Source organism: Sinohyriopsis cumingii, chromosome 2 (genome assembly GCF_028554795.1).
Source record: "Sinohyriopsis cumingii isolate HCF-2022 chromosome 2, ASM2855479v2, whole genome shotgun sequence".
Classification (NCBI taxonomy): Eukaryota; Metazoa; Mollusca; class Bivalvia; order Unionida; family Unionidae; genus Sinohyriopsis; species Sinohyriopsis cumingii.
Genome location: NC_142962.1, coordinates 59,553,883 through 59,577,056, shown reverse-complemented (window position 1 = coordinate 59,577,056; position 23,174 = coordinate 59,553,883). Strand labels below are relative to the sequence as shown.

The window sequence follows — 23,174 nt, the reverse complement described above, 5'->3', positions numbered from 1 at the left end:
TTCATATTTTCTAAAGACGCGATTGAACGTGAAATATTCCACTTAATAATGTCCTTTTCTTTGATTCCAAAAGGTGGATGCATCTGAGTTTTCTCTTTGTCCCCATTTTTGTTGTCGTTTCCGTCGTTTTTCTCTTGAAATTTGCTGCTTCCCCCAATCGCAATGTCTTGGAAAATGTTATTGATACTGCCATTAGCCATGTTTGGTTGTTGTAGTGACATTTTCAAATCTCTAATACTTTCTCTTAATTCAGATAGGTCTGTAGTCTTTTGAATCATTTCATATTCAAGCGTTTCAATTTGATATTCCTTCTTAAGTAACGTATCTTGCAGGACTTGCACCGTGTGCTCCAAATTTCGCATGCGATCTTCAATGCTCAGTTTGGTGGTTTCTGAGGGAAAGGCAGTAGCCAGGACCGCCAAAAGAATGGCGCGGATCCAAAACATGCTCATTTACTAAAACTATGATCACTTGTCTCAAGTCGTGGAGTAGAGAGCATTTTTATAATCAGATAAAGGGTCGTCGGACTAAGGTCGTGAATGTGCAACAATGCCTTGTCATTTCTTCACAATCGAGGTCGGCAACATTTCATGTTATAGCGTTATTATATTTTATTTTATGCTAAGCAGTGAATTACTTGATTTTGTAAGCAAAATAATATTGATATTTCACTGTAGTGAACAAATAATATTTTTTCACTACAGAAACTACTTTTTTGTGGTCAGAACATACTTACCTCCCTTTGATTTTCTGTCAGTGAAATACTTATTCCTTATGCACAAGTCATTGCCATCTCTGTGGCGTTTGCAACCAAAGTTAAAACGGAAAAACTTAGTACTGATGAAATTGCAGTAGAACTATTACTGTCACATGTGGAACTAATTTTGTGCGCAGGTACACATAGCACAGCAGAACATGTATGGTAAACAGCTGACATTACCGTGAGAAATCTGTTAATTCGCTGTGTTACAAACTTTTGGTAGCCAACGTATGTGAGCATAAAATAAAAAGAATATTTGCTTGAAACGAGTGAATAACGCATACATTTAATCTCGTGGGTGACAAACTCTAGCATTTTCATTCGTGTCTTCGCCACTCGTGAAAATACTGAGTTTTTCATCCACTCGATGAAATATATCCGTTATTCACTCGTTTCAAGCAAATATCCTCTATACAGTGTTACTTTTTAATATATGGAGGTTAGAAATTGAGGATCTGTAACGGATGTTTTGACCTAAAACATGAACATGTTTGTGAATGTGTCCAAAACTCGAAACACTTTCTCCCACATCACAGCCAATAAAGTGTACTAAACGCATTAGTTATCGAAATCAATCATGAGTTTAAAACCGTCTTCGCATCACAAAACATATCACAAACATATTGAAACCTAGTCTAGACACATGCCAGCATTTAATTTGTAACCGTACAATGGTAATATATGAATAAATAAATACAGCGTACGCATTTGGAAAAACTGACTGGCTGTTTATGTTTTTCAGATATGTCATTTGAATTTCAAAGGAAAAAGGAAACAGTCTGATGTCGGACTATACTATTAACCTAATTCGTCTCAATCTGGTCTGATAAAGGGACCATGTGTCATCAAACTTCTTAATTCAAAAGTAGGATTAACATCACTACCTAAATTTCTATAGAATTTTACATGATCCGAACATTTTGGGGGATAGTTTACAGAAATTTAGAATTCGTTAAGTTTAACAGAATAATACATAAAAAACAATGCATTTCCAGTTGATTATCCTACATCAGTATATAATAAAATATGAATAGAATTTGGAAATACAAGGAGCAGAGTATATGTAATAAATTACAGAAAACCTTAAAGCAAGCGAAATTTTTTAAAAAAAACTGATTAGCAAATTAATGGCCTTTGTTCAGATATTTCTTCTGACTCTGTGAATAAAATGTATCTTTTTCTGAAGCATTTCTTAGTCATTATCATGAAAACGTAATGCTTATATATTCTGGAATATATTTATATTGTGATATTGACAATTTGCCTGGATTTATTTTACTTATACATTCAAGGTCTGAGCACTAAAAATATCTGTATTTACCATTTAACACAAGTAATAACTGTTGTTCTTAAAAGGGACATTTTCAGGACATGAAAAGGCAGTTTCTGGTGGTACTAATTCAGAAAATTCTTATAATATTAAAAACAATTGTAGTTCTTTCTATCCAGCATATCAAACTGTATCATATTATACAATAATATGCATTACTGTATCATTCTCGTTAATATTTGTTAAACCCATGACCTGATCCACCCGGAAGTTGTCTCTGTAACTCACTTGTGATGATAAGAACAATCATGAAATACTGTTGTTTCCTTATTACAGTAATATCTAATGGAATTATAATGCTTTTAACTCGATTTTTAAGCGTTATTTCAAATGGCTAAAATTGTTATTGCTATGTAAAAATTGGTAAGCTCATCAAGGCAATGCCTGAGGTAAATGAATAGAATCAGCAAAGAGAAACGGGGTTTGACCCGTACCTAAAAACTACAAAAACTGCCTCAGCGACTGTACACCAAAGTCATGATCTCTTTCATTTTTTATTTCATGGACCTTCATTTTTAGGTTCTTCGAAGTCTTTTATGGTAATAGAAAGCACGATTTAACAGTATGGGTTTGGCTTTCATTCATGTAGATAACTTTATTTCGTTCCGACAGGCTTGGTTATATGTTCTAAATCTTGACAAATATATCAGTTAATCTCACGTCCGTTTATAAGGTCGATGCTGACGACATGTTTCCTTTGTGACGGGAGTTATTAGATGTAAATTTCGACAACGATACTAGTTCAGGTTCTTTGCTCTTGTCAGTATCATAACTTTAATCATTTATTGATCACACTATATAACAATACCACATTTGAAAACCGATGAATATATGATCAAGTTAACTATTTGTGTCTCTTGACCAAGCATTTGAAAAGTAAAATACATATAACCCAATCTTGTCCGTACACACCATTTAATTGTTTAGATAATCAATTAATCTACTTAGTTGGATCTGTTCAGGATCATTGAAAATAAACTCATAAGATACTTTGCCTATTATCATATATATATATATATATATATATATATATATATATATATATATATATATATATATATATATATATATATATATATATATATGGACACTTTATTTTATTTTGAGGTAGAGCATTGCATTTTGAAGTAACCAGTTTTATAAGTTGTATTAATTTTTGTTGCACGCGTATTTTCAGCGGACTCCAACAAGAATCATCATATCCTCCTTTTCATCTCACTAGTACATTTGTTTATCAATTACTGTTTACGTATTCCAATTTTCTAAAGCTTGAACACGGCATCTTGTTGTCAAGGCAGATTAATATAATCCATGTTGGGTTTAGACCCAGAGAAGGAAATCCCAGTCAAGGGGTTATATTATTTGTCTCTACACGAGGCAATTCCTTGTGGGGAGATAAATCATGTAACCCCGCGACTGAGATTTCCTTGTCTTGGTGAAAACACTGACACATTTGTTTCTAACCCAATTTTTTCCAACTAAATTTGAATTGCCATGCACCCTTGATATTTAGTTAGCAGATTCAAAACTCAGTATTCATCTGGTACTTTTATTGCTCTCACTCTATGTAAAAGGTCATCAGGTTTTGTACTCATGTTTGAAAATCTGAATAATTCTCTAAGTAGAATCTAGCTATATATGCCGCTCATAAAAAAACCCAAAAGTTAGGAAAAAAGGTACAAGTGTTATGTGTTGGACGTATTGTGCAATGACCGTCTCGAGCCACGTGCTTGTTTTTCCAAATACATGTACATGCACTACGCATTAAGACGAATATGTTACTCAGTGTAATGAAATGACACATCGACCTTAATTACACAAGTGCTACGCATGAGAAAATAGAAACATAAAATCGTTTGATATTATTACTGTATTATCACATTTAAACGATGAATGTCATATGAAATTGACTATAAATAATTAATACCTTTTATACGGTTAATTTTTTAACTTTCATCAGTTCTAATTTGGAAAACAGTCTATGGTAGGCAATGGTACGATACTGTGCAATAGGCCTACAATATGAGGAAAATTCTAATTCATGACTTTCTTGGAAATTTATATTTTCTGTCCTGGAAATATAGGTCGTGTTGCTATCATTAGTGCAAGGATACGCTACATGGATTTTTTTGGTGTGGAATAGCATGTGGACTGATAAGTGAGCCACTCTGGTTGGTAAAGTACAGGAGTTTACATTTGATATCGCATTTTTATATTTGATTCAACTGAGAAGGGTTTTAATTGTTCGACAAGGTTAGAAGAAACCAGTCTGACATAACACATTTCTGGTTTTTGCCTGTTTTGCATTAATACTCCAGTGCATCTGGGTTTATGTGGACAATGATGTGTATTGCCTGTGTGTCTTGAGTATCAAATAGCTCGGCTTGTGTGTATGTGTGTGTGTGTGTGTGTGTGTGTGTGTCAAAATGTTTTGCATGGTGTTAACTAAGTTGGATGGACCTTAAGTTGTTTTATGAGTGTATTTCTTTTTGTTATATATCTGTTGTTGCTGTTGTTGGATTTTATAACAACTCCGTCAGGCACAGAAAAAGACAGCCGGGTTTCTTTATGAAAGCAGTTCATAGAGTCGGGACACCCAGAGTGAGACGAGAGGTCTGAAATATTCAGACTGAGATAGAAAAAGTAAGGTTAGCAGAACAGAAAGATTTCTCTGTCGCATGGATGAGAAAAATCTGTCACTTAAAATATCCCGTTAATATTCTCTTCCTTTCTCTTCCTTTAAGCATGGTCACCTAAAATGACACGTCTAATTTTAAAAGTCTCTTTTAAAAAATTAGGAAGAGAATCTTTTCGCAAGAAATATTTTGAAATACTAACATTCTAACCTTTTGATATTTGGGCGTTACATGTGTATCCGCTGTCAGATTGCCAAATAAGGTGAACCATACTTTATATTGATTTTTGCCTTGTTTCCTTCATTTACAGTGTTTTCAACTTACCTGTGATAATTATTATTATGTACATCGACGAGGTAAGGCACTGCATCTATCTAATGTCTGGTATCATTTTGTGTGAAATACTTCCACAGTCGGGTTTGCACAATTCTGTTGAACCATTCCACTACAACTCTTTTTAAAGAAGTGAAAAATTATTCGATATTTTGTTTCTTAAATAATTCCGTAAATCTTATGGCTATAACATTGTTTACTTTCATCATACTGTATATTGCCTGTGTTTCGCTCATTTCAGATTTTATTGCAGCGTCATATATGGCATCTACCTCTTTCGGTTATATTTTCTCAGTCCAAGCGTATTTTGAAGAAAATAAAACCATTTACCACCGGCACTCTGGTCATCTATGTAAGTAACACAAACCCTTTAGATAGGAAATATTTTATTCGCTTGCCCTTGCAATGAGTAGGTCTACTCATCGGTCAACCATTCCTTCAGTTCATCATATTTAATTTTCTTTCTGTCCAGTTTTAATTTGTTGGCACACTTGACTGATATTTGTTCAAGTGGGCATTCAGGTTTGGAGTCAATATATCTTAAATACTGTTCTTCTCCGTTCATTTCTTTTAAAATTATGGTCGGAAAATTGAGATCCCTCTTAATCAGGTCTAGGATATTTGAAGAATTAGTATATATATTTTCGTACGTTTGCAGTATAGTATGCGAATGTAATGATTGTTTATTTTCAAGTTTGGATGATGTAACAGTTTGGTCCAACATAATTGTCTACAAAATAACGAACATAAGAATAAGAATATTAAAACTCAATACACATCTAACGGTAATTGATAATGGTTTGTAAACCACTGTAATTTTTCAAACTTCCTTATCAATGTTAGGTACAGAAATGTAGGCAGATCAAGTTTCTTTTCTTGGAATTGTTGTACAATAAAATTCATCTCGAATGAAATCACGGTGAAAATAAATATTGTTTGTAATGAATATTTAACTCCATATATATATATATATATATATATATATATATATATATATATATATATATATAGTTAACAAATTTGAACCCGAGAACTTTTGAAAAGGGTTTTGCACTGCAGCTGTTATTTTCCCTGTCTTTATAATACGTTACATCATCTGTTTCTTTGCAAATTTCATATCTGCCTCAAACATTAAATTACAGATCATAACGATATGACCATAGTGATTCATGGAAACACACACAAACGCTAAAATGAAGAACAGAAGTTATGATAACGCCTAAACAATATCCATTTGATAGAAGAAAAAAGACAACAACTATAAATGGGATATCTAAATGTTCAGTCAATTGTTAAAATTATACTTTCAAAAACACGGTTTTTGAAAAGCTTTATGTTTATAATTTCCAAGTCTGCTAATAGAACATTTTTAGCATAAAATGGTATATATATATATGTTACGTGTTTAGGCTCTAATAAACAGTAACAAGAAAAAAGCGAAGACAACAAGCTTTGTAAAATTTAACAAATAATTTATTTCCCAAGAAAAACAAGGTAAAAATGAGAAAAAGAACATCCAAAATTGAAGGCGATCACGTATACTGTAGTCAGTATAGTACTGAAGTGTCATCAGTTCTTTGTTGAACCACAGAAAATAATATTCCGGTGTTTGAATTCCGAAACAAATTTCTATAAATGTCTTTGCACAATAATTCTATATGAGCAGTTAAATATTCACAGGGAAAAGAATTAATAATTCCATAAAATAGAATTTCAATTCAAACGTGTCACAACAAAACAAACAACTTGATTTTGAAGTGTTTAAAAGACCAACTAAAATATTTTCTCAAAACATCACTATTAAATCCGGCTACTGCGCAATTCAGGTATAACCAGAATTTCGAAAATACAACGTATAGGCTATCTACATGTCTAATGTCACGTACTCCCAGTACAGCCTCGATTTCACTTTATAAATCCCACACTAAGAATTAATAATTTTTAAAAAAAGGTTGTTTACTTCCAATCATGAAATAAGGCCAGGAGCTAGATCAGCCTTTAGATACAAAGTTCTAATATTAGGTCTTCGAAAAACTGAATTGAATTTCTGGAAAATATCAAATCCAGTAAATAAAATTACATTACAACAGCATGTAAGGAAAAAGATACAACTAACAAACAAACAATTAAATTAAATCAAATAAAAATTAAATCAAATATACGTAACACTTCCCCCCTAAAAAAGAATTATATGATAAAGCTTTTTTTTAATACTATATATTAATTATACATGAGGTTAAAAAGTACTCTTATAAATTGCACACAGTGTACATGAAATAATAGATTGTTATACATGGGAAACGCATCTGCTATTAAACTGTCTCTTCCCTTGATGTGCCTGGTGTCAATATTATATTCCTGTAACAACAAACTCCATCCTAGTAGTCTTTTATTTTTATTTTTCATCTTGCCGATGAAAGAAAGGGAGTTGTGGTCACTAAACACAATAATCGAAGAAGAAGGAGCTGAACTAATGTAAACTTCAAAATGTTGTAATGCTAATATCAAAGCCAAATTCGATTGTTGAATACTTTCTTTGGTGTTTATTTAATTTCTTAGAAAAATAACATACTGGATGATCAACACCATTTTTGGCTTCTTGAATTAATACTGCTCCAACCCCAACATCACTTGCATCAACATGCAATTTAAATGATTGGCTGAAATTTGGAGCCGTAAGAACTGGCGCGCTTTAAAGTATGGCTTTTAACTTATCGAAAGCCTCCTGATATTTTTCAGTCCAAAGAAACTTGTTTTTCTTGCTTAATAAATTTTTCAGGGATTCAGTAATTATGAAAAAATTGGAACAAAATTTCCGATAGTATCCAGTCATACCTAAAAATCGCATCAGCTGCTTTTACTAACAGGCACAGGGAATTCAGAGATAGCCTTGACCTTAGCATCTATAGGTTTAACTTGTCCATATCCCACGATCTGTCCTAGAAAAGTTACACTAACACGGCAGAACTCACATTTAGATAAATTAATTGTCAAACTTGCATCATTGAGTCTGTCAAAGAATTTCCTAATTGTTGCTAAATGTTCTTTCCAGGTGTCGTTGTAGACGATAACTTCATCGATGTAAGCATCACAATTATCTAGACCAGATGTGACCATATTTATTAGACTTTGAAAAGTACTTGGCGACCTTTTCATCCCAAACGGCATCAATTTATATTGGTAAAGTCCATGTGGAGTCACGAATGCCGAAATTTCCGTTGCTCTTTCCGTTAGTGTAATTTGCCAAAATCCTTTCAGAAGGGCAAATTGGGTGACATACTTGGCATTTCCGATCTTATCAATACAGTCATCGATTCTTGGAAATGGAAATGAATCTGTTTTTGTCACACTGTTCACCTTCCTATAATCAGAGCACATATGGAAAGTTTCATTTGGTTTCGGAACAAGTATACATGGTGAACTCCAATCACTTCTACTGCGCTCTATGAAATCATTCTCCAGCAAATAATGAATTTCGTTTTTCAAGTATTACTGTTTGAGAGGGTTCATCCTGTACGGGTGTTGTTTCACATATTTGGAATTTACGATTTCAACGTCATGGAAAATTTTGTTTGTTCTTGAGGGAACATCAGGGAATAAGTGCTTATATTCAAATAATGGCCAGTTAAGTTCATATCTGGAAATAAGTGCTAATATTCAAATATTAACTATTTAAGTACTTTTCTTTCTTATTGTTGCAAATGTGAAAGTTTCTGATCCATATCATTCATAATTTCTGAATTCCGAAGTTTAGTCACTAGAGTACTAGTAGAATCCAATGGTATTCTTTCACTTAAATCTTCACTGAGTGGGACAGGTACAACTAATTTCATTGCATGTTTAATCTGGCTATCTCTCTCAATTTACTGCTACTCCTTTAATTTATTTAGATCCCATGAGCACTAATATTATAATTTAACTCACTCATTTTCTTCTTAACCTTGTTATGGCCGTAATACCTAATCTGAAGAAAATTTCGATGAATGAGCAAGAGAGACAGAACTCTATTACCAGTCTCAAAAGTTCTCTCCATTGAAGTTCTGTCAAACCATAATTTCACTTCTGACTTGAAATGCTAAATGCAAAATTCAAGAATAATTTGCTGGAAAATTCCAGACATGAAATTTGACCCATGACCCGATTTTGGAAGGCCAAACTGAGTAAAAAATTTTTATTAAAGCTTTTACTATGGTTTTAGATTTACTATTCCTCAAAGGAATTGCCTCTTGAAACCTTGTTGACTCACACATTATGTTCAACACGTATTGGTTACCAGACTTGCTTTTAGGTAGGGGACCAACTCAATCTACCATTTAGAATCTAAAGTGTATATAGTTTGGATTTTTATCTTAGCTTTAACAAATTTTCAGTGATATTGTTTCGATGTCTGCAGTGTGGCAGCTTATAGTGATGTCTATCACTGGGGCATCATGCCGCACTCAGTCACATTATCCTGACATCAGCCGACCAGTCCTAACACTAACTTCTTAATGATGAGCGCTTAGCGAGGAGACTATTAGTACCGTTTTTACAAGTCTTTTGTATGACTCGGCGGGGGTTCGAACTCGCGATCTCAAGCATCCGAAGCGGACGCTCTAACCACTAGGCCACCGTATCGGTCTAAAATCTAAAGTCATTTTTGTTCTTTCATTGATGATGCAGAGATACCACTGGATGTAATAAAGAGATCTCATCTGGCTACAGTTTGAAAATAGGCACATTCGAGGTTTTTTTAGCTACAGCACGAGCCATATTGCATGTAATAGTCATCGTTTTCAAAATTTACTATTTGTATTCTGCCGTTCGCATCGCGAACGTATAATATTGAGCCAGACTTTGGATGTATGAATTGAGTAAGTTGTATGTAACTTTGTTGATAAACTAATGGGACAATGTGTTAGTATTAATCGAGTAACAATATTTTGCTTCGTGTAAACTTTAAAATATTTTTGGTTGAAGTCAATATGAGTTTCAGTATAAAAAACTCTGACAACAGAGGTGACCGACAAGTTTTATTTATTTAAACCAGCTCAAGTCAGCGGATCCACCAACACAAGTGGACCTCTTGACAGGTGTAATTAGGTCATTAAGTAGATTCGAAAAGGAAGAAAATTGGTACAGTATATTAGCTAGGTGAAATTATTCAGTGTAAATCAGAGCTGCATCCTGTAAATGGGAAACAGGCCGAAATGAGCTGTCCAGTTTGATTACGTTTTCGACCACGAAAGAGGGAACAAAGGGATTGGCAACTGCGCCGATATGAAAAATTATTTTGTTTGTGAATATCTTTAATACCCATCACCTGCTACATATACATGTACTGTTGAGTATAATAACTTAGATCCCTGTTCAAAGTAATTTTCACCAAAGCGCCCCCCTCCCTCTTCGACAGGGCAGTATACGAGTTCGAGGTATATCGTGATAGTATTTACTCAGTTAGGTTGAAATAGCTGTGAAACAATTTATTAACATGAAAATTTAAGTACCACAAAGAAAATAAAGTGAAACAAAAGCGAAAGAAAAATTGTCCTTCCCACAAAATTATTAGCACTTTTTTAAGTAACGCTCAGTGTTCTCTTCCGAAATTAACGTAGTCACCCTCCGTCGCTTGAGCAACGGTGATTCTAGTTCTGTATTTCGTTAACATCTGTGTAAGTTCTTACTTTCTATGTTTCGATATCATTATTACTTTGCAAAGGTTTGTATCAAAAGCAAGAAAAGAAATCAAATTAAAAGCCAACCAGAAAATGTGGTTCTTTGATAAATATTATCACTTTTTACGATACTTTCAGAATGTTCTCCTCTACGCACATAAACGTGGTCACCTTTGTTCGCTTGAACCACTACTATTCCGGTTGAAGGATGGACGTTGTGCATTTCGTTAGATTCAGCATAAGCATTGCCTTTCACAACACCGTTAATTATCAATTCTGTTTGTACGTAGCTGGAAAGGTTTGGTACTGTCGTCCACGTAAATACATATACCCCGGCTACTGGTGCGTCAAAAATTGAATCATGATGATTGAAACCGCCTCCCACGTCAATCTCCTCTACCTCATATTGAAGAATCTCGTGGTAGCTATAGGTGCGTGAATCACGCTGATAAGCATGGAATGCGACATGCTGTGTTCCTGATTGTCCTAAAAAAATAAGTTATGATAATATTTTACTAGGGTACCATTTACTGCCTACATTGTGTAATACTTTATAATACTTTCTTTCGTCTGCTACTTTATGGTCAAACACCATATACTTTAGTCTTCACAATGCATTTGATAAAAAGATGGTGATAGAGAGACACATTTCTTCTCCCTACAATTAAAGTAAGAAAGAGGTCATTTGTATAGTTGCACATGATCAAAAAAGCTGTAAAAACTCCTACATGGAACTTATTTTACTTCTGGGATCCTGGATATTACATTTTGTAGTTTCTCTCCTATTTCAACCATAAATTGGAAAATATCATGAAAAGAACAAACGAAACAAAATGCAACTTTATTCTTGATCAAGTTATCCGAAAACAACAAAACTACAAACAAACAAAATATACTATCAACGAGATGTTATCTTGTGAATGTTGCACATTCCCACACCGGAAATGTAGTGAAACGAGCTTCTTAATAAGTCTCTTGGCTAAATAAAATATTAATGCCTCTCCAGGCACTGCACACATGACTTGGTATGATATGAGGGAACCTAGGTTTATCTATAGTGAAGAATCTCAGAGTGTATCGTACGTAGCGTTGTACGTCGCAACCATAATTACAAACAATATGAGTTTATGATTTTTATGCTTGAACAATCGCTTTATACGAGAACATATGATATCTCTAAAGATGTGCACTAAAGAAGCACACTAATTTGCTTATGAATCACAACAGATCCCAATAGATCATTGTACATAAATATATTGTACGTTGATAATACGTTCAATAAATTCGTTGACAGTGAGAAATGGACGAAAATTAAAGAAAGAGTGGAACAAAGGTTTTCCCATGTATATTCAAAAATGAATTTAAAATGTCTATTTCTTACTGGCATACAACTTATTGCATGTACACTCTTTGGTCTCCGTCCTCTTTAGTAAAACAACCATATGAGAGCAGTTAATTGTCAATGAATCCAAAAGGAATAATTAAATCAGAAGGTCGATGCATTTTGCAAAAGAAGTGAACTGCTTCTTGCACAATAAAACAAATGTTCAAGTTGAAGTGAGCAAGTGATAAAGGAGGAATAAACATCTGATTAATTTCATTCAGTATTTGTTGTAAACAAGCCACTCTTAAAAACAAACACAACTTAGGATTCATTTTTATCTTTACCTCTACGTGTTTGAAACTTGTATCCCGGTAATTGTGTAAAAATTTTATTAATAAAAATGAGAATACTTACGTTTTCTGTTCTCTAAAGAAAGGATTGAATTTGAAATATTCCAATTATTATTGGCATTTTCCTTGATTCGAAAATGCGGAGGCATCTGGTTTTTCTCCTTGTCCCCATCTTTCTCGTCGTCTCTATCGGTGTTCCTTTGCGATTCAGCATTTTCTCCTTTGCCATTAGAGATATTCGGTTGTTGCAGTGTTCTTTTCAAATCTCTAACACAGTCTCTTAATTTAGAAATTTCTGAAGTCTTTTGAGCCATTTCGCTTTCAAGCGTTTTAATGCGATATTCCTTCTTGAATAAGGCATGCTGTAGAACTTGTAAGGTGCGCTCCAAAATTCCCACGCGATCTTCCACACTCTCTATGGTTCTTTCGGACGGAAGAGCAGTTGCTACTACCGCCAGAATAATAACGCAGATTGGAAACATTGTCATTAGCCAGATCGACGATCAACTCTCTGAAGAAATTCACCAAAGAATATTTATATGTCAGAAAAGGGTCGTAGGACTAAAGTCGTGAATATGCTCCAATGCCTTATCATCTGTCCGCAATCGGGTTTGCCAAATTTAAAGTTGAATAGCTAGTATAATAAATTCGTGCTATTGTACTTAAATATAATGCGTTACGTGTTTAGTCCTAAGGCATGATTATATTTGGGATTGTATTCAAAACTCGAGAACGATTTGTACAAGTTAAAATGTACTGAATTGTTAATCCTTTATCACAGTGAGCATATTCACACATTTAAACATAGCCTGAAACAGGTAGCAGCGTTTCATTTTGTAGCTGCTCAGAAACAATTTCCGCGTTCATTAAATATTCTTCCTTTTCTCTCATAATATCTTGTTGAATTCAGTTGAAGATTTAATTGGATGAATGCATGTTTGATTAATTTCTACTGGAAAACGCCAAAGATTATATTATATTAAAGAATGTCCGTGGTAACAACGTTAACATGAAAGACATAGTTAATTCATTCATTATTTATAGATTTATTCACGCATGCCCGGGTTTGGCTATTATGTTGCGTCGTCTGAATCTGGTCTGATAAACCGGTCATGGATCATCGAAATTCTTAATTCTAAAGTAAAATTAACAGCAATTGCCCATAACTTGTCTGTACCTAAAATCCTATCGAATTTTACAGGGCATTTAATTATGGAGAAAGGCATCGAAGTTAAAAATTCTTTATTTTCATTTGGCTGAATCATCCTACAACAACCATATGTATGGGGAAACCGGAAAGGCAAGCCTTTGACTGCATGATATAAATTTCATATGACATTCCTTAATGCGGCTTACATGGATTTTTCAAAATAGTTCTAAATTAGTTGACGTAAACGATGATAAGTTTAATGAAGACTGTATACGATAGTAGTGAATGGGGGCACCCTACGGACAATGGGAATTAGCATTAAAAAAACCCTTGGGCAAATCTACGGACAATGGAAATTTAACATGGAGAAAAATCGTGGGCAAATCTACGGACAAGGGGAATTAACATGGGAATAAATCGTGGGCCACTTTACGGACAAGGGGAATTTAACATGGTGATAAATCGTGGGTCACTCTACGGACAAGGGGAATTGAACATGGGATTTTTTTAAAAAATTTTTTTAAAAAAAGGGGTAGGCAATTCAAAGACTATCTCTTTTCGAGAAATATGGGGCCCTGAAAAGGACCTTTGGGTTTTCTTCTTCTTCTAATTTCTTCTTTTCCTCCACCAACTTCTTATTTTATCTCCAACACTCTTTCTCTTCTTTTTTTTCTCCTTCTCTTCTTTCTTCTCTTCCTCCTCTTCTTCTTTCTTCCTCTTCTCATTTTCCTCTTCTTTTTCAATTTTTTCGTTCCATGTTCTTATTCTTATCTTTTCCTCTTCATCCTCCTTCTCCTCCTTTATTTCTTTCAACAGATCACTGATGATTACCTTCATTTTTCGTAAATTGTTTATCTCCATCTTCACTCGATGGGGACTATATGAATAGTGATCCTCGTTTAGGTTAACCAACATTTGCTCCATCATTCCTAAATTGTCGAGGACGTTTTGCAATTTTTCCATTTTGTCAAGGTGGTTCGAAGCCATCTTCTTTTTTATTCTGTGCAGAATGGTTTGAACGACGAATACTGTGGGTTCTTATACGAAAAGCGCGGACGTGAAGGAAAACATCCCCTAAAAAATAAAATGGATCTTACCTAGATGATGACCCAACATCGCGCGCACGTGAAGGAAAACATCCCCTACTTTCTCATTTCATATAATCAAACCCAAACTATACTCTCCACATACGCTAAGAAACAATAAAGAAACCCATAATCTACTATTCACACAAACTTACCTTATCACTTACAAACACAAACACAAACACACAATCACATACACTTCCACTATTAATAAAGAGTTAGTGTTTATATTCACACTACTCTACCTACACACATTGGCAAATTGATGGTTATTTCTTTTCTAGAGTATTGGGTAGCCCTGAAAAGGGCTGTTTTGTTTGGAACTTCATGGACACCTGGTTAATGGTGGCACCTTCCAGGCCTGGCGCCACATACACATCTTATCCCCCAGTTACTTTTTACCTTTTGGGGGGAGAGAGCAGAGGCAGGATATGTTGCTTCAGAATCCCAATTTTCGCTCTCTGGGATTTTGAAATTTCTTCTCTCCTTTTCCTCCTCCTCTTCTTTGTTTCTTCTTTCCTCTTTATATCTTCTTTCTTCTTCTTTATATCTTTTCTCCTCCTCTTCTTTGTTTCTTCTTTCCTCCTCTCTTATCCTTCCCTCCTCGACAATGGCTTCCGCGGCAAGTTCATTTAATATGCGCCTGGCATATTCCAGATGCACATGAAGCTCCAACAGTTTCTCAAGTCTCGTGTTCATTTTTTGGTGTTGATCAATCAACAAGGGTAGCTGGACTGCCCAGCGAGTTTCAATTTATACTGAAAGCGCGAACGTGAAGGAAAACATCCCCTAAAACATAAAATTCATCTTACCTAGATCATGACCAAAAAAAAAAACAACAACAACGCGCGGACCTAAAAGAAACACTCACTCACTTTTTTATGCTACCCATCACTATTTTAAAATTTTTTATAAATCACTTCAATAGACTATCCACATAAGCAAAGCAATCCAATCTAACCCCAAATATACACCTCAAACACCAAAAAAGACATAATTTTAATCTACTATCCACACCAACCTACTTTATCACTTACAAACACAAACACAAACACACAAACACACAAACACATACCCTCACATTTTTTAAGAAAGAGTTAGTGTTTATTTTCACACTACTCTACCTTCACACATTGGCAAATCGATCGTTATTTCTTTTCTAGAGTATTGGGTAGCCCTGAAAAGGGCTGTTTTTTTGTTTTTTTTGTTATGGCATTCTTTTTAGTTTCTAAGAATGCGATGTCCTCTGAGGATAGACTTTCTGGCGATAGGTCTGCTTCTTCGGAAAGAGAAGAAGAATTCTTTGGTGTCGATACGACAATCGACAAAGCCTCTGTCAGCTTCAGGTTGCTGCTGTTGCTGTTGTTGCTGCTGTTGCTGCTGTTGCTGCTGTCTCTGAAGTCTGTACTTCTCTGTCCATTCTTCTTTCTCCCTGTTCATTTCTTCTCTGAAGAGCTCTTCTATCAGGTCTTCAGTGATTTTTAACATTCTCACATTCTCTATTTCTTCTGGTTTCGGTATCAGACTGTGTCTGACCCTATGCAAATTCACGTAGGCTTCGTTGAGCTTAGCTAGTTTGGAGCACATCTTCTTAGGAGGATGAGTCGACAATGGATGGCTAGACTGGGAACAACCCGGTTCTTAAAGTTAAAGCGCGGACGTGAAGGAAAACATCCCCCACACGGTTTTCGAGCCGCAACGTTCATGAGAGGGATAGTAAGAAATGAAAGAGCATCAATCCAACATTCTTATAGCTAAACAAAAGACAAAGGCATTTTTTTCTAAACACAACATTTTTTATTCAAAAAATCACTTAACACTAAACAACAACATTTTTAACAATAATCCAACACTATAACATCAAACAATTTTTTTTCAAATCACAAACATTTTTTTCTTCAATTACAATCTACTTTAAACAAGGCTGACAACGTTGTGAATGAAATTGTGATTTCCACTGTTGGAAATCATTAGGCCATTGATGGACACTACGTTTCCTAGCTTGAGACAAAAGATAAGCATAATGGTCACAAAACCATCGATCTACTTTCACATCGTTTCTAGCAGAAGAACGAGGATCAAAATGAGTCACTAAATGTTCTAAGGAATAGCCCAGGCTGCGATGATGCAGAAAATACACACAATATTGTCCACACACCAAGGAATCTGTGCCTTGTAATTTCACGTTATTGAATCGGGTGGTCTGAGCATTTCTTCTCATAAAGTCGATGATATCGTCTTCCAAAGGGGGCAATCCGTACGAATCGAAATATTCCACACAGCCTTCTTGAGGAAAGTAAACGGCTACCCAGTGGGTTCCTGGGAGATGACTATCGTCCGTGTTGATCACGTAAGCTTGATGGTCTTTAGGTTTGCGATGAGGGAGTTCATCTTTAGCACAGACGACAGGATTCCAAGAAGACGTATACGAACTGTGGTTCAAAAGGTAATAAAGTTCCCAGGTATCCATTGTTTTTGTGTTTGTTTTCTTCTTCACAGGTAATAATACGTCGTCAATTCGATCCTGACTTTTTGCTTGAAAATGTCTGACGAATAAACGGTTATTCGTTCTGTTTCCTCACTCTGATTCAGGAGAGCTTCGATACGATGGATCTCTTGAGTGGTTAATGCTGGACAAGAATGTTCACGCAAGTCTTTATACCACTGGTGCAACACGTCTTTGTTCGAGATGAGACTCCAAGCTTCGTCCAGATACTCGTCCAATTTTTCTTCTTGACTCAACATCAGGCATTTATCGTGTTGAATTTGACTGGGATGATCGTTTTGACATCCATAGCAATTTTTCTTGATCAATTCTGTTATTTTGTCGACCAAGTGTTTGGCAAAACAGGAGACTAAATGGGCTTCTTGTTCTGGCCATCTCGACTTCATCATGATATCTTCTTCTCCTTCCACGGTCTCCTTACATTCCATCTCCAAAGTTTCTTCACTAGGTAAAGAGGGACAACAGTCTTCCATGGCTTTCTAGTAATCTAGGATGACTTCTCTCAAACTGTTGATTTCTATGGTATTATCGAATTCTGCATACAGGATGACGTTCACCGTTACATCAGGGTCTCGGTTTGCAAACTGAATTTCCACACGAATCTGGCCTGATTTTATAGGGTGGAAATGTCCCTCGTCGCTGCCTTGGTCTGGAGTGAAATCGAAAGCCCACAAAGCATAGCCTCCTACATAATCCTCGTACGTAATACCGTGACTGGTGTTGGTTCCTAACTGACCGGTGGCTTCGTACAGGGACAAGTACGATCTCAAGTAATTCTTCTTCTCAAAGTCAGGCTCAAAGGGTCGGGTACACAAGGTCTTGCCATCGCGACTGACTTCGATCTTGGACACGCCAAAGTGTCGAAAGTAGAAAGGATTTTTAGCCAAAGCTCCGTTGAAGGCTTCATTTTCGACGATACCAACGATCAAACGCTTGGGTAGCTGTCCTTGGAACAGATGATCTTCGATCATGGATCGTTGTCCCTTGGGAATGGTGAAGGTTTTCACTTCCACGCGTCGTATGGGATACTTGGCTGTCGTTCTGCTCAACGTTTGACTGATGTCGTTACCCACTTTAGGTAACACTTCCACACGACGTACGTAGAGCCTGGCTTCCTCGATGACAGTTTTGCAAACAGTATTACCTATCAAATGGAAAGCGGCACTGCTCCGATTCAGTCTCAGGCGGACATTGACCCCGTTCAGCAAATATTTCTCTTGCAACCACATGTCCAGATGTAAACGATCCATCAGTTCTAAACTCTGTCCATCTTTGATTCTCTTTCTTCGTTCTATAAATCCGTCATTGTTTTCTTTCTTTTCATCAGTTTCTAAATTTTCAAACTTTTCAGCTTCGTCAGCTTCCCATACCACACAGGCATTGAGATGAGTGTTCTTGGCGTCTATTCCGTACGTCAAGAGATTTTCCAGGTACGCTCGATAAGGGTAAGTATCCATGCTGCTGCTGACCAGTTTGTTGTTCAAGTACAAGTCCACTTCGCTAAACAAGGAATGCATGAAATTGTTGACGGGAGCTATTACCTCATCGCCATCTAGGGTCGAATTGTCCTCATCGACAAGTTTGACTTTCAAGTACAAGTAACTGCTATTCAGATCGATGTAATCTTCGGGCTGTCCTTTGATTTCAAACTCGATGGGAGCTGAGGCTGTCAATGAGGAGACGGGGTGAAATTCCACCCATTGGGATTCTTGCATGGTCATCATGGTGGGGGGCATGGCAAACAGATCCAGTTCCGTCTTGGAACAGGCGCAAGATTCTCGGTGCATCATTTTTTGTCTCTTTTCTCAATAATCGAAAACGTCTAAGTCTCGTACGGTTCTTCTTTTCTTGGCCTTTCTCGCTTGAAGTCTGGTGAAGGGGTGTTTTCTTCTTCGTCTCTTTCTGCCTTGTCCTTGCTGAATGCTTGACTCGGTATCGTGCAGGGCATTTATAGGTGTGTCTCGTCGGCCCAAAATGTCTTTACCCGTTTGCAGCAAGACATTTTTGCCTGTCCTCATGAAGGCTTCTTTAGGGTTTTGTTTGTCGATGATGACATTTTGGAGAAATTCTTTGCCTTGCGTCAGTGCCGCATCTTTCAAGGCGTGCAATCCGCGTGTCACCATCGGTTTCAACACCGGGGCCACCGAACGAAAGGCCGATTTTAACATGTCTCCTAAACCGTGTCCTCGCTGTCGAGCCACCCCTCGGTACACTGGATACATGACTTACTTACGAATCGTGAGAGAACCGTTTTCGAAAATGGAGTTTCACCGTGACTTTTCCTTTGGTGAATGGAATATTTTGTCCCAAATCTCCTTTTATAGTAATGTTGACCGTGTCCAAATACGACTTGCTGACCGGCAAATAGTGAGGATGGACAAATTCGCGGTGGACGTGGTAAGTGTTTCCACCTTCCTCGTCAGCGTTTGCGGCAGAATCCACTTTGAAAGGAATGACACGCAGTAACGGTACGGAGGTGTGTCCCACCACGTTGTATTCCACCACATCGGAGTACACGAACATCAAATTCAGTCCTTGGTTCAGTTCTACCGGGGTACGAAAATACTTGGCAAAAGTATCGTTGTCAGAAATGACTAGTAATTCGCCTTTTTGTTGTTCTACTTTCTTCTTCATCTCCATGTCCCCGCCCAACATGTCAAACAATTCAGGACAAAATAAGAAAGACATGATTTTGGGCCCCTCAGGAAATTTTATCAGGAAGCGACGAGCTGTTTTGTGGTACTCCAGGGTGACACTTTTTTTGACACTTTCCAAAGCTTTCAGAAACACACCATTAAACCTGGTGGCTATGGTGCTGACCAAATGTTGACCACTAAAATAATAGCCTGGGGGAATGAACAAGTGATAGGTGGTCCACTTTGGATTTTGTGTGTTACGGGTTTTCTTGTCATATTTGCCATGGGTATCCAAGTACTGTTGCATTTGTTCGTCATGAACTTCCACATCAAATTTATTTTGATTGGGAAGGACATTGAGGACTTGGGTCGGGTGAATCATTTCTACTAAAGCCACTTCCCAATGGGCTTCGTGATCTAAGGGGATGGCTTGAGGTAATTTGGCCGTGTAACAGCACAACGTGTTGTTGGGAAACACCTCCATGGAACTGTCACTGGGTAAGGTTAAGTAAAATTGGTTTTGGTGACTCATAATTCCAGAGTTCTGTGGCTGTCCGAGGGAATATTAGTGGATGTCAGAGGTGTGTCTCCGCCCAAAATGGGGTTCTGATTGTGGTTGGACTGGTGACTGGCACTGGCACTGGACACAACGTTCCCGTTCGAGGAGAATTTCAGGGAGGGATTGGGAAGTAGGTAACCGATGCAACTGCTCAATAAAATGGTCCACAATTGTTTGTCTCCTTGTTGCAAACTCAAATTGGCGATGGCTGCCCCGATGACACAATACACCACGAAGATTTGGCAGAAAAAGACGATTTGCGTTTTAGGCACACGTTCTCCACACCACACCCACAAGGGTTGTTTTTGTAAATCTTGCACAGAAGAACTAGGGGAAGAAGGACTGGTCGACGTAGCTGCGTCTGCTGCTGTGTGAAAGGGCATGATGGTCACTTCTTTTTATAGTCGATGACTTGCGAAGCGTCGATCCAAGAATCGAAACTGGGTGGATATCCTTTCCAACGTACTTTGACTTCTTTGACACGTCGTTTGCCCACTTTACGGGTTCTGCGTTCCAGAATGCTTTCGATGTCGTACACGTCGTCTTCTTTTTTGGTGACACGTTGTAACTCGGGCAAATAAAACGTTCCTTTGAGTACTTCTCCGTTCATGTCTTCCAATTTATAGACGGCAGGATGACGGCCATGCACTCGTCCAGTGACGCGAAACAATTCGGTCGTCCAGTTAGGTAAGTAACCTTTGTCGAAAGTGCGTTTGGTTTTGCCAATGCGCACCCAATCTCCTACGGTCAACTCTCCACTTTTCTTGGGGACAGCCCTCGTCGGGGACGTACCAAACAGGCGCTCAAACACCAGCACTTCGTTGTCGGGAGTCACGTCTTGCGGGGCACGTCCGATGCTTCGATGGTAAGATTGGTTGTACGCTTGCACCAGGTGAGGTAAGATGTCGATGTACTTCAGAGTGTGGTGATGCGTAAAATATTTCCACATGCGTTCTTTCAAAGTGCGTTGAAAACGTTCCACGATGCTGGCTTTGGTTTCGGGATTCTCGGTGGTAAAAAAATGAATGTCACGTTTCTTTAATTCTTTTTGGAAAGCTTGGTTCAGAAATTCGGTACCTTTGTCCGTTTGCCATCGAAGAGGGTGACGGCCGCTTTGTTTCAACACCCGTTGCAGGGCTCGCACTAACTCGCTGCTGGATTTGGAAGTCAAAGGCACGACCCAGGCAAATTTGGAAAAGACGTCGATGACACAAAACAAATATTTGTAGCCACGATTGTAGCTGGCTAAATGAGAGACATCAGCTAAATCGGCTTGCCATTGATGATCGATGCCTTCCACTCGGGTGCGACTTCTGGCAAACTTGCGTCGAATGGGTTTGTGTAAAGTGTAGGTAGCTTGTTCTTGTAACCATCGTTGCACTTGAGGTAAACGGAGACTTTTCAGTCGCGTTTTGGCAGCACGATACAATTTTTGAACTCCTGCGTAACCTGCAGGATGGGAGGGATCGTAGTAAATGCTGGCTAAGACTTTTTCCATTTTTTGTGTTGATTGGTGTGTTAATAAGGCACCCACTCTTGGAAGAGGCTACTCTTTTTCTCTTGGGGTATTTTCTTGGATTGCAAGGCTTTGCGTGTGCGGCCAGCAATAGGTGTCGAAGAGGAGGATGTCTGAGCGGGGGATATCGGTTCTTGTTTCACTTCTGTCTTCACTTCTGTCTTCACTTTCTTTTTCTCTTGTGAGGAAGAAGGGGTGGCCATCATCTTTTTAATCCATCCAATTCTGGAGGTAGGTGGTGTTGTTAACTTGCGTACTTTTTCTGGTGGAGTTTGAAACCCTTCTTCTTCTTCTTCTTTTCCTTTTTCTGTCTTGGTCACGGGTACTGGTGGTACTGGTACTGGTACTGGTGATGGTGCTGGACTTTTCATCAAGGTCTTAAAATCTTTCAAAGTGGGTAGAGCTGTTTCGTCTAAAGCTTTCTGGTGAAAGAGTTGCAGTCGTTGCAAGAGTTGACCGTACTTTTGCGATTTTTCTGTTTCGGACAAATCTTGGCGATCCAGCAAGGATTGCAATTCGTGTTGTAACTGGGACATCTCGCTCAAATTGGGATTGGGAGGTAAATGCGGGGTGCGTTGTTCTTGCCACCGATGGTATTCCATCCATCGTTTGTAAGGCACTAAAGCTAGTTTTCGTCCTTCCATGGGGTTGTCAGGGGTGAATTCTGAGATCTTGGGACTTCCGAAGGCCTTTTTATCTTGCTCCCATCAGTCCTCCCAACATGGTTCCCAAGACTCCTTTCAGTATGGGGCCTAACAAGAGAGGTAAAATGCCTCCACGTTGGACCAACATCTTCTTTTTTTGACGAATGGGAATTTTCTTTTGAACCATTTTCCGAAGAACGTGACGATGTTTGCCTAAGCATTGTTTCTGGTGTTTGGACAAAGGGATCGTGCCTTTCAAAACGTTCAAACAACATTCGCACACGGTATCGATGACCTCTTTGGAGGCTGTTTGAATGAGTTTTTTTCGTAGGGGTGGAGAAGCTTTGGACAGGACAGATAACAGGTCCCCATGTTTGGCTAAACGTGGTGGCAGTCCTTTCCTTTTCTTTCCTTGGGGTTTTCTGGAGGGTGACATCTTTGAGTCTTTAGGAGCACCTAAAAAACACTGATACCCTACTCGGTCACAGGCCTTTTTTATACTGGAACGCGTCGCCACTGATTGTCTTTACGTTTTATCAGTTTGAGGACAGGCATGACACGTCGTGCAGGGGTACGTAACGGACTAAATCGAGCCAGTTCTTGCTTGGACAAATCCAGTAAACTTTGTAACATGCCCGATCTTTCATGGACTTTGATTTTGGGAGAAGGTACTTTGTGAGCAGCAGCCACT

At 37.6% G+C, this 23,174-nt stretch overlaps 1 protein-coding gene across 1 annotated transcript; it reads right to left on the bottom strand.

Annotated features, from left to right (window-relative positions):
* Window positions 1-10,131: 10,131 nt before the first annotated feature.
* On the bottom strand, window positions 10,132-12,887 carry LOC149804984 (uncharacterized). Its single transcript, XM_089935689.1, has 2 exons — window positions 12,452-12,887; window positions 10,132-11,199 (listed from the first exon to the last, which is right to left on the bottom strand). The coding sequence occupies exons 1-2, from the start codon at window positions 12,873-12,875 to the stop codon at window positions 10,784-10,786; spliced, it is 840 nt and encodes a 279-aa protein (XP_089791815.1). The 5' UTR covers window positions 12,876-12,887; the 3' UTR covers window positions 10,132-10,783.
* Between the last annotated feature and the right edge of the window lie 10,287 nt (window positions 12,888-23,174).

Coding starts and splice junctions, on each gene's coding strand:
- LOC149804984 (XM_089935689.1), bottom strand. CDS start 12,875: ATGACAATGTTTCCAATCTGCGTTATTATTCTGGCGGTAGTAGCAACT. Junction 11,200..12,451: donor TTCTTTAGAGAACAGAAAAC/GTAAGTATTCTC, acceptor TTATTTTTTTAG/GACAATCAGGAACACAGCAT.